Genomic DNA, 12,130 nt, shown 5'->3' on the forward strand with positions numbered 1-12,130 from the left:
GCAACTGCCCTGGCTTTCTCCCCTTCGTGCCTTTTCTGGTTCTCTGTGCAGTCCTGTTTCATGCTCAGAGGGAGCCTGGGCAGTTCTTTCTGTGTTGGCTGCCAGGGGCAGGGCAGCGTCTTGGCCTTCAGAGCTGGACTCCCAAATCTCCTATTCCTGAAAGAACAAAATTGTTCCTTCTCTCCTACATTCCTGGTCTTCTCCATAAACATTAGCAAGAGTGGTAGCTATTATGCAAGTCTAAAATTTTATTTTTAGCTGTGAAGTTGGGTCTAGGGCTTGATAGGGTTTGTAGGTAATAGCGTATGATTTTCATTTACTTGAATGCTGCCGGCTAAAGACACCAATCAACTCCTTTTCAAGATATCCTAAACACCATTAGTTTAGGTTTACCAAACTGTGGGAACTTTTTCACACAATGTAAACACTATGTTTTTATTATCAATTAAGCAGGGTTTTGTTCAACTTTTTAAAAAAATAAGTGAAAACACTTTATTCCATGTACAATAATGTACATAAAGGTTAAGGTGGTCACAAAAAGGACCAGTAGCAATTAGAGGTATATTTACAATAGCACATCACAGTAAATAGACAACCCATTCACAGATTTAACATTTTGATATACTGTTCTTGTGCTTAGATATACACTGATGAAGTGAAGTTTTTATTCCACTGTTGAACTCCACTATTAACAAACATCCACAGTGTTCAGTACATGACATTTTAAACCTGCATAAACTCAGGCTTAATTTTCAGGGGGTTGTTCAGGCACTGTGACACCAGACTGAGTTGAGCTCTGAGTTTCTACTTCCTCCTCACTCTCAGTACTTTCATTATCTTCATTTAGCTCATTTTCAACATGAGCAACTGCTCCTTCTCTTTGTGCAGGATTTTCATTAGGTTCATTTTCATCAAGTGCAACAAAGCCATTGTTATTTGAGACATTTGTGTTCTCCTTCTCGTCTATATAAACTTTCTGATGGCACATTGGACAAGTATCTTGAATATAGAGCCATTTCCGAAGGCAAAGTGCATGGAAATAATGATTACATGGAGTAATACGAGCAGAAGTGGTAAACTCATGATAGCAGATTGCACACACATCATCTATTTCACGTAATTGCTCTCCTTTGACTTCAGGAAGTGAATTGATTTTCTTAACAGCTGTCCTGCGATTTATAAAGATTTTCCAGCCGTTCTTGGCTTGCAGGTAGATGTTGAAATAGGCATGTAGACACATCATACAGGCCCGGATTTTGCTTCCTGACTCGAATATCATGGTATAAGCACCATTCCCAAACATTATTACTCCAAATATAAATTCAATAATATTGCCCGTTGATCGAACATAGTAGACATAATCATCCAGCTTTTCCCATAGGACATTATAGTAGCCATCAATCATGAACAGTATATACACAGTGATAGAAACAATAACCTTTAGGCAGAGTTCCACACAGAATGCTGTAACAGCAAACAGCCACGTATTTAGTGCATAGTGGTTCCAAAGAATATAACTGAGAAAAATTGGAAGAACAAAGAGGCAAGCTGAGACAAAGAGAACAGGGAAGTGTCTACGAAATGAGGACACATGGGAGGCACTCAGAGACATCAGGACAGGGTCTGTCATTCCATGGATAAAATGCAGGACTGCGGTTAGCAAAAGGCACATGTTTCGACTCAATCGGACTAATCTCTCTTCTGGCTTTAGCCCACTTAAACCAGTCTGCAGGGCCAAAATGAAAAATAAAACTGGTGCCACAAAACCAAGCCTCTTGTCATCTTCATCAGTAGATCCAATAAAGGCTAAAATGCCAAGTCCCAGATAGTGAGCTACAGATGAGATTACAGCACTCATACCTAATACAGTTAAAGTAGAATCACACCCACTGATAATAAGGCTGCAAAGTAATTCCCAAAAATTGTCCCAAGAAATCATATAGGATTTCATGCCTGCATCAGTTTCTGCAGTTTTGATAACATAAGTTAGCACAACAGCTTGTACTGTAAGTCTTGTTAGCCAAAAGACACGCAATATATCTGGAAAACGGATCCTTTTCCATGTATCTTCCAGCAACAATTGTAATCCATAAATGCGATACATGTGCCTGACAAGAAGATAGACATACCTTATAGAGTAGTAGAACCACTTCATCTTAGGAGCTAAAATGATGAGGGTGTAGAATGTCAAAATGAAGCCTGAGATAAAGACTAGAATCTGCTTGATGTGTAAAGGTAGTTCAGTGATCACTCCTATAACAGGAATCAATAAATCCAGGATGAGTAGTTGAGAGTATATGGACTCGATATTGAACAGTGCAACGTAGCCAATTCCAAAGGCAAGCTGAAGGATAGAGAGTGCCATCCATAAGGAAGGTCCTTTATGAGGAAGGAGCTGAACTCCAAAAGCTGTTGTATAATAGGCACTGTGGAAGTTTATGTGCAAAGAAGCATAGTAGTTCACCAACACTGATGTTGCGGCTAGCAGAAAAGCAAAGCTGATCATATAAAATTTGAAAAGTGCTCTTTGTGGCAGAACCAGAACAACACTGGATACAAGGACACCTAGAAGAAAAACAAGAAATTGTTCAATTGGGTGTATACTTTATAACGATTAGTTTGCTTGCAGCTGTGAACACATATTTTGAACAAATGTAGCTGTTATTTAAGAGCATTTCTAAGTGATCCATAGTTCATTTTACTTAAGTGACACTCCAGTAAGCAAATCCCAATAAAAACTTATTTCTCACGGAACATGCATGCTTGGGTGTGCACTTCTTCCAAACTGCTGCAGACAACTACTTATGGATAAAATTGCTCACAAAGGCAAGAGATCTGACCTATGTACTGATTCTTACACAATATCTGATGGAAGGTTAGATGCAGAAAACATTTCATTGAATGCTGAAAAAAAAACATCTTTAAGAGAACATTATTTAAATCACTAACTTCGGAACAATGCTATTCTTGTTTAAATGGGCCCCAGCAAGCTGGACACAGCCCACAAACCATCCAGTATCGTTTCCTGGGTGTTCAACAGCCTTCTTTTTTGTTATCCTAGGAAGGGTTAGGGTTAGGGAAGGCAGTCAAAACAAGTTCTTGGCACTTGTGGCTGGATGGGTCATAAATTGTAAAGAGCTCTCATTAAAGAAATCTCAAAACTGTAACATGCAGTGGTGACTATAATGTTCCGAAGTTATTCAGCAGAGCTGAGGATTGGCTCATATGGCTTACAATAATTATTTATGAAGCACAAGGTTCATCAAGGCTGAACTAGAGGTTACATGTAAGGCGAATCAATAAAACTTTAACAATCTAAGATAGATTGTAAAAATACCAAAGGGTGATATGATTGCATTCTAAAATATGTTGGTGGTGGCAGTGGAAGGAAGTTACTTGGTACAACAATAAGGCTTACACATTTTCCAACAATAAATTTAGCTTGGACACAAGATAATTTTAGGGACACAAGTTACTGTGTTCAACAAATAAACTGGTTTAAAAGAACTGGGTAAGTTTCAGAAAGTTATTTATTGGCTATCAGTTAGTCACTGCTAAGCCAAAAAGGCTTCCCTATCATGGGATTTTGAGTGAAGGAGCAAACTTAAATACTCTCTGATGTATTCAAGGCAAATGGCTAAAATGTGCTCAAGTTTAATGGAAGATAGCTCCTCCTATTCTGGCTTTAAATAACTTGTTTATAACACTGACCTTTCACTAACGCTAGTTACTGAAAATAGAGACTAACCTAAACTGTCAGTTAGAGAAGTAGTAAACCACTTCCACAACCTTTTTCACAGTTACTTAACTTGATTGAGGGAAGCAACCTATCAGGAAAGGGGACAGGAAAGAGGTGGGGAGGGAGGATCTGGATCAAAATCTAATTCCTGGGACCATGAAAAGATTAGGACATTTGCATGATGTTTGTCCTAAAACTGATGTCCATTCTCCTAGCTTGGGGAGATCCCTTTGCAGTGCCTCACAATCCCTTTTGGGTTTAACCACCCTGAATAGCTTGGTGTCATCAGCAAACTTGGCCACTTTAGTGCTTACTCCTAGTACATCTTATTCATTCCACATCCATATGCTCCATTTCAGTTCAAGCCACCCTTCACAACTCAGTATAAGATCAATGATCACAAATTTATTTAACAAAGCCAATCTAGTATTTAAAATTAGGCAGTTCCTACTCCATTACAGCGACACCTCTGCCTCTTAGCATTAAGCTGAAGTTTCAGTAGCACAGTTAGCCTAATGAACCGCAGTCCTAACTAGAGAAAGTCATGCTGAAGTCCCACAGAAATCTACAGGACATATTCAAGTGCCATTCATTTCAGTTGACCTTAAACACAAACTCTCACTCACTCGACTGGGGACTCTGAATACAGCACAGATCAGAATCAAGCAGAGCACCACTTTTCAGTTATTTAGACTGCACTCCTGTATGTCCCTGTGTTAGGAGTACATCACAGGAAACTGCATAGGCCTCACTGAGATAAGATGGTATAGGATTGTGCTATAAAAGTGAAGTGTCTAAGATTCGATGTAAGTGCAAATTCACACCAAATAACAAGGTTAGTTATGACAAGGTATCTTGGACAAAAATCTCCCAATGTAAAGGCATTTTATGGAACAAGTTGTTATACATGCCATTTAATATTTATGGCACTTTGTTTTCTCCTGAAGAGTACTTTCAATATTTTCCTTCTAAGTGATACAGCACTGAGTAATTACAGAATTTATATGGCGAGTTTCAAATAATCAAAGATGAACTCAATTTAAAATAAGTATTTTTGGGAGGAAGAAGAAACAAACCTCCAAAGGACCCAGGAGCTGAACAAGTTGGCTTCTTTTCAGACTGGATAAAATTGGCATTATAAAACATTTAAATTAGATCTTTTAAAATACACACGCACAACAAAGCACTAAATCTCTAACTTTTTTTTCATGTCATGTCCAGCCCAAAGGTTTTGCCACTTGAAAGCACTAGACTTTCGAGTTTCTTGTGCAAAGACACAAGCTAGACGGGATTGCCCTTCTATGATTATGTGGTGGTGGAATTGGACCAAGCAAATGATTACTTAAGAAGGAAAGACAATATAGCAGGGTAGATAAAAATAAATGTTTTCAAACAAATTAAAAGAACTAATTTTTAAAAATCACATTAGTTGTTTTCCAGGCCAGTAACCATCAAACCTTTCTTTGATCTATCCATCATGGTCATTGCATACTTGCTACTATGTGTTTTGAAAGGGCAGACAGAGCAAAGCAGAAAGGAACCATGCTGGAAGAAAAAGAAAACATGTCCAGTGTACATCTTCCTGTATTCTGATAGTAAGGTTAGAATCCTATGCCTATTTATGCTGAAGTAAGCCCCAGCGAACTCAATGGAACTTATTTATGAGGAGACATACACAGGACTGCACTGTTAACCTCAAATTGTCATGGGTACTGGTCATAAGGCCCTATATGGAAATATTCTAAAGAAAAATATTATTTTATTAAAATACTTTAAATAGTTTAATTAAATACTTTGTTTTAGCTCTATAAATAAAAGGAAAGCATGCAAACTATATATAGTGAGATGAAGAGATTCAAAACCTACTTGTAAGAATGGAAGTATAACTAATACTCTATTTAGTTGTAAATCAAAATAGCTTAGAGAGCAGATTTGCACCATTATTTAGGAAATGTATGAAAATCAGTGGAAAATTTGAGTTAAGCAGGGATTTGAACTGACCCCTTTTGTTGCTGAATTAAAATTGCATTCAACATTTAATCAGCATTTAAATTGCATTAATTTAAATCAATCCACACAGCTATTTGTGAATGAAAAAGCACTTCTCAGTCCAAGCTGCATGCATTTCTCTCACTGCATTGATCCATATGAATGTCATACATCATATAAAAGGATGCTTTAGGCAGACACACCTCATCCCCTAATCCTTTTAACAAAGTAACCATTAAAACCTAGTTCTTAAGTGGCCAAAATCACTTAATCTTATCATTGCACTCTTTAACAGAGATCATCTAGTTATAGGCCTGCCAGATCTCATTTATGAAGGATTACTTTTAAAACATTTCATTGTAATATATCTTTGGAACAGGATAAAGAAGACATGTTTCAATGGGTTTACAATTCTACTGTCACCTCCTCTTACACAATTAATAGAAACAAGCAAGTCAGTTAAAAGCCACAATCTGAAAATTATCCCATCCCTCTTTCTAAAGGTATTTTCTGGTTTAGAGCTAGACTTTGCCATTCTTGGAGTAGAATCACTGAAATCAATGAGCCTTAGTAATGACTAACTTGTCCCACTGATTTTAATGGGTTTCGTCTAAGTGTGACAGTCTGGCTACAGCACTTGCTGAGTTACTCTTGCTGAGCACTATGCTCAAAATCCTTTAGGGTGCAATGCTACACATATTTAAGCAGAAAAAGTTCTACAACTAATGGCTGGCCTCAGCCATTGTTAAAGATCTGTTATCCTTTCTCAATACACCTGTTTCCCTGCCTGTATGCCAATATCACTTTGTCAGGCCATTTCACTGGCATAAATAACAAGATCCCAGTGATAACCTAGTGTTAATATGCAACAGTAGTCCAATTCAGATACATTCTAATCTCCAGAGTACTTCCGGGACAGAGGGAAAGGGCCAAAAGTATTCAAAATTACTTTTCTGGGGTGGCTATGAGTTAAGACTGAAGCTTTGTTCTAAGATACTTTTAATACACAATACATGATTTAGTCCTACTCAAGAGAAACACAGTGTGCTTCAGGCATAGCAGCATATCTTGTCAGACTAATAAAATTATAATCAAACCCAACATGTAGACAAAGCGCGTTTTGCACTGAATTAAATTGGAGTTGATAGTTAAATTCCATCAGCTGTTCTTAGGAATATGTCACAAAAAAATAAGGAACATCTCAGTTAAACTTTACTTTGAAATACAGCTTTTAAAATTTAGAAGTTGTTTACAGTAGCTTTGGTAAATAGCCATAACATTGTTAGTAGTTTTTTTTTAACCACAATATAATCCACAAATAGGTATGTTAGTAATCTGAGGCACATAAAACACTTTTTAAAAAGGGAAATTGATACCCTATCTGCAGTATATTCTTTGTCTGTTCCTGGAGAAGATTCCTATCACAACCATCCAGATGAATGGCTATTTTCAAACCTGGTTTACATATGAGGAGTAATATTTCTTCTATGGTTAGCACTTCTGTGCAGGTAAAAACATGCAATGTCATCCATGTGATAATAAGAAATTTCTGCATTGTTGTTTGGATGTAACAGGCTGTTTCTTTACAGTGGAAATAGTGCTGCTGTACTTGTGCTGAATAATGACAATTGCAATTATGATTTTCTTCTTTTTATTGTCATCTATGTGTCATTTTAACTTTTAATTGCCCAGAAAGCCTTGGCTATTGGGTAGTATATAAATGAATTAAATAAACAACTGTATACACAACAAAATAAGACACTGTGCAACCACCACATTTTATCTATGCGTGGTTTGAATACTATTTTCTATATACACAATTGCTAGCTATATAGGAAATTATGTATAAAGCAAGATTTTTTAATTTATTGTAGTTATCTTCTACTTTTCTGTAACCAACCAAAGCAATATACAAGAACTGAAAAGACAAGATGAATACACAAAAACATAATTAAAACAAAGGCTACCTTAAAACTATAAACTTTAAAAATCCAGATTAAAAAGTTGTATATTGACTCCCTTCCTGAATGCAAGGGAGAAGTACCTTCACACTTAATTCCTTCTGTCCAATCATGAAATCCTCCAGAAATACACATAAAATACTAGCAGTACTGAAAGAATATGGGATGTATGGCCTTAAGAGATGGCCACTTGAAAAACACCAGTTAAAGGTGATGGTTGCCTTTCTTCTGTGTGTAGTGCAACAGTTTATGTGGCCTGAATGGAATATTCATCATAATTATATGTGAAGCTCAGCTCTTCCAAAACTAACATCAGTGCAAGCTTTAATATTCAGGACACAAAAGTTAATTAACATGGTTGGTATAGGGCACATTGCCAACCTTACAAAGTTCCAACATTCTAACAGCCCTATGATCAATGATGATGTAATCAGCAGCAGGCCCACACTAATTATACCAAAACAAGCAAAGATACTGAAATACCAAGGATTAAGTTACAGATAAGAGGAGATTTCAGAATTGCAGATTTCAACTAAGACAAGACCATAAAAGATCACCTTAAGCTTAATCAAGAAGGCTGATTCCCTAACTACATAAATTTTACTAGGCTGTTCCTAAACTAATTTTTGCCTCATCTGAGTGACCAGAGGAAAGTGTTTTCTACAGTTCTTTTAAGAGCAATTTGAGGATGAGCAGTCTAAATTTTTATTTCAGGAAAACTGAGCCCTTAGCATTAAATAATTGATACCTCTATGGGTTTTAGTAAGAGATGTGAATTACAAAGAAACAAAGTTGAAATCTCACAGAAAACATCTAAGCTTAGTGAGATAAGAATGTGCTACAAATTTATTACAATTATTTTAAATCTTGCCTTTCAGACTACAAATCCTTCCAAGAAGATTCATAATAGCAAAATAGTAAAGTAGCAATCAGCAATAGTTATTTATTTATTAGATTTATATCCCCCTTTTTCTCTTACAAAGAACTCCAAGCAGCTTACATAATTCTCCTTATCCTGTTCTCAGTCTTATTCCCACAACCACAACCCTGTGAGGTAGGCTGGGCTGAGTGTCTGTAACTGACCCAGAATCACCCAGTTTGCTCCATGGCTGAGCGGGGACCAGATTGCGGATCACCTGAGTCCCACTTCCACACTCTTAACCAATACATTACACTGGCTCTACCCAATACAAACATATATATTTACAATTCTCATTTGACAACCACAGAAACAGTCCAGTCAAGATCAAGCTACCATAGAAGGATCTTTCACATCTCTTTCTCTCACACACAGCCATTTCAACATCTATTTATGGGACAGATATGAATTGGGAAAGAAGAGCTTGTTTTGAAAAGGCCAACAACAGTCTGCCACCAAACTAGTAGTTTATACCTGTCAGACAACCAGTTTCAGAGACGATCAGCTGCAGGAAAAAAATACATACCTCTTTCTCTCACTCACCTACCAAAGCAACTAAAAGAAAAAAAGTGGAAAAGTAAAAAGTTGTCACACAGGAAAGAGAAGGAACTGCTGACGAAACAGTGCCAGACCTATGTGTTAATATGCAAGGAGAGGGTCCCCTCCCTCAAAGGAGAAGAGATGGGGTGGGGAAGAGCCAGTGTGGCAAACTGGTGTCCGGCTGGGGCTCGAGAGAAGCAGGTCCCTCAGGAGATTATCACTCGGTACGAAGCTCACTGGATGAATTTGGCCCAGTCGCTCACTCCCAACCTGACCTACCTCACGGGGTTGTTGTGAGGATAAAATGGAGAGACGTGTTACGTAAATTGCTGCCAGGAGGGAAAAGGCGGGATAAAAATATAAGAGATAAATAAAATAGAACTTAGGAAGGGCATCTCTTCCCCGCACATGCTTTGGAGCAATTATAAGATCTGGGGGACAGAAGAAAATGGAAGGCACCGGCGAGGAGAGAGACTTCCAGGGGGGAAGTGCCGGAGGATCTCTCGCCAAGGCCTCCGGACACGGAAGTGGGGGAAGAGGTGAGCTGAAGGTGGGGTGGGGGATCCTCTCACCGAGCAGCCGCAGCAGCCCTCCCAGCAGGCCGGCCCAAAGCGATTCACCGGGAAACACCGGGACCGAATTGAAGATGGCGTCGATGAAGAAGAGGCAGGGCGCCCGCAGCGCCACCTCCGCGGCCACCCGGAGCCGCGGGCCCAGCCGCTGAGGCGGCGGCTGAAGGGGGCCCGTGGCCGCCATCCCCGAGTCCCCGCCGCCTCCTGTCCGTCTCTGGGCGGGTGGCGGGAAAAAGGCAGAGAACGGGGATGACGACGACGACGACGACGGCGGAGGAGCCGCGACGGACGGACTGGCGGTGGCGGGTTGCTCTTATCGCCCGGCTCTCGCTTCGCCTTCCTGCCAAGCCACGGGGGATCCCAGCCGCGGGGCAGCCACTCGCGGGATCGCCGCCGCCGCCGCCATCATGCCTCGACCCCTTCTTCCTCCTCCTCCTCCGCCGCCGCCCGCGAGCAAGCGAGCGAGCGAGCGAGCGAGTGCGCGCCACCACCTCACGACGGCGGCGGCGGCGGCGGCGGCGACGGCGACGGCGGCGGCGGCGGCAGAAGCAGCAGCAGCAACAGCGGCCGCGGGCCTCTCCGGGACGCGGGGGGCGTGGCCTCGGCGTGCTCCGTCACAACGCTACGCCCCGCCCCGCGGGGGCGGTGCCAGCGCCAGCCCCTCGGAAATGCACCCGCCGAATGGCAGCGGCGGCCCCGCCCTTCCCCCGCAGCCTTTCCCAGCACGGCTGTTATCCCGCCCGTTGGTGCGAGCCGCGTGCCGGGAGAACACGTGATTTCTGCACAAGTTCAGACAACTTTCTCCCCCGCTGCCACACTCAAAGTCAACTTCTAGGTTGCTATGCGAGGCCTAGTTAAGAGTGCGCCCGTTGAAAGGAATAGGCCTTGTTTTATTTATTACATGCATAGCCCGCCTTTTTTAACTGCAGCGGCCTTGTGAGGATAGGTGAGAATCAGTGGCTTTGCCAGAGTCACCCAGTGAGCCTCATGGATGCGTGGGGACTGGAACTTGGGTCTCCTGAGCCCTTGCCCAACACCCTCCTCACTGGGCCGCACTGGCTGTTATGGTAGGAGATACTGTGAAGACTGCTACCCACATTTACTCAGAGGTAATAAGCCCATTGTGTTCCATCTGGCTTTCTCCTTTGTAGCTGGATTTAGGATTGCAGCTTTAGCCTGGGAAATCAACATCACTGTATTCAGTGGAGTTTCTTCTAAGTAAATGTGCATGGTGTTTGCTGAACTGGAAGGACACCTTTGGGTGCTTCCGTAGAGGAGGCTGTGACCTTGATGCTGGCAAGACTGGATCAGATCAAAATTCACCTAGTTCAGTATATTGTTCCCAAATATATCCCAGCTCAAAGCTTTTGTGAATCCTAGAAGAAAGGCATGAAGGCAGCAGGCCAAAGGGTGGTATCATAAAGAGCACAAGATTTGCCAGGAGATTTGCATGTCTGCTCCATCTACTGTTCAACTTAATGGTAGGTGTCACTTTCCCTTCTGTTAATTATCTTTAGATCAGCCTTTAACAAGGTATCTCACCAAAGAGGGTACAGACATTTTCAGCACAGGACTGACCACTCATCAAACAGAATGTGGTTACCCTATGTTTATTTCCATTGTCTGTTGGTCAGATAAAAGTGCCTTTGCCTTTACAAAAAACAATCTGTGGCATCATTTTAAAGATGAGTAGTCTTACTGTGGCATAAGCTTCCCCTCTTCCTTAATCCAGTGTGCACTCTAGACCAGGGGTCCTCAAACTTTTTCAACAGGGGCTGTGTGCATTTTTCCAGATTCTACACGGTTAGAGGCAAACAGCAGATAATATTATACTGCATTCAAGCCTCTGGTATGGGCTTCACAGAAGTATCTAACTAGCCATCTAACTAGCAGTAGAAGTATCTAACTAGAAGACAGGTTGTTGATTTAGATGGCCCTTTAGCCTGATTCAGGGGAGCTCTCTGTTTGTAACTCCTCCTGTTTTGTAGAATATTCATACAGAAATGTCTCTCTTTAGTGTTTTATAGGAATTGGTTTATCATGGTAAATGTCATATTTTGTGTACATACATTCCAGGTAGTAACTTTGTGGCTAGCCTGTTGGAAATACAGAAACCATTTGAGTGTACCCTTTGCTCTCTGGTTTTGGGAGAAATACAAATGTTTCTGTTCAATACAAATGTTAGAAATGTACAAATATAGTGTCTTAGTTTGTAGCAGTACAGGGCAATTTTGGGTAATGTGTATCAAATTTCAGGGCTCTAGCTCATTGTGGAATACCTTAACCTCTTCAGTGCCCCTGTGAAGTAGTGTTTGTCAATCAGGGAGGTTGAACGGTCTTTATATATAGTATACTATAGTCATCTGTGTTATTTTTGTTGTTAGGGAAAAGCTGTTGACTCATGCAGACA

General features: G+C 40.7%; 1 protein-coding gene across 1 annotated transcript; it reads right to left on the reverse strand.

The window, feature by feature from the left end:
* Positions 1 to 466: 466 nt before the first annotated feature.
* Positions 467 to 10,138, reverse strand: RNF139 (ring finger protein 139). The gene is made up of 2 exons (XM_044439038.1): positions 9,721 to 10,138; positions 467 to 2,565 (listed from the first exon to the last, which is right to left on the reverse strand). Exons 1-2 carry the CDS (start codon positions 9,902 to 9,904, stop codon positions 746 to 748), a joined length of 2,004 nt encoding a protein of 667 aa, XP_044294973.1. The 5' UTR covers positions 9,905 to 10,138; the 3' UTR covers positions 467 to 745.
* Positions 10,139 to 12,130: the final 1,992 nt, after the last annotated feature.

Source organism: Varanus komodoensis, unplaced genomic scaffold (assembly GCF_004798865.1).
Source record: "Varanus komodoensis strain SLA01 unplaced genomic scaffold, ASM479886v1 scaffold331, whole genome shotgun sequence".
Classification (NCBI taxonomy): Eukaryota; Metazoa; Chordata; class Lepidosauria; order Squamata; family Varanidae; genus Varanus; species Varanus komodoensis.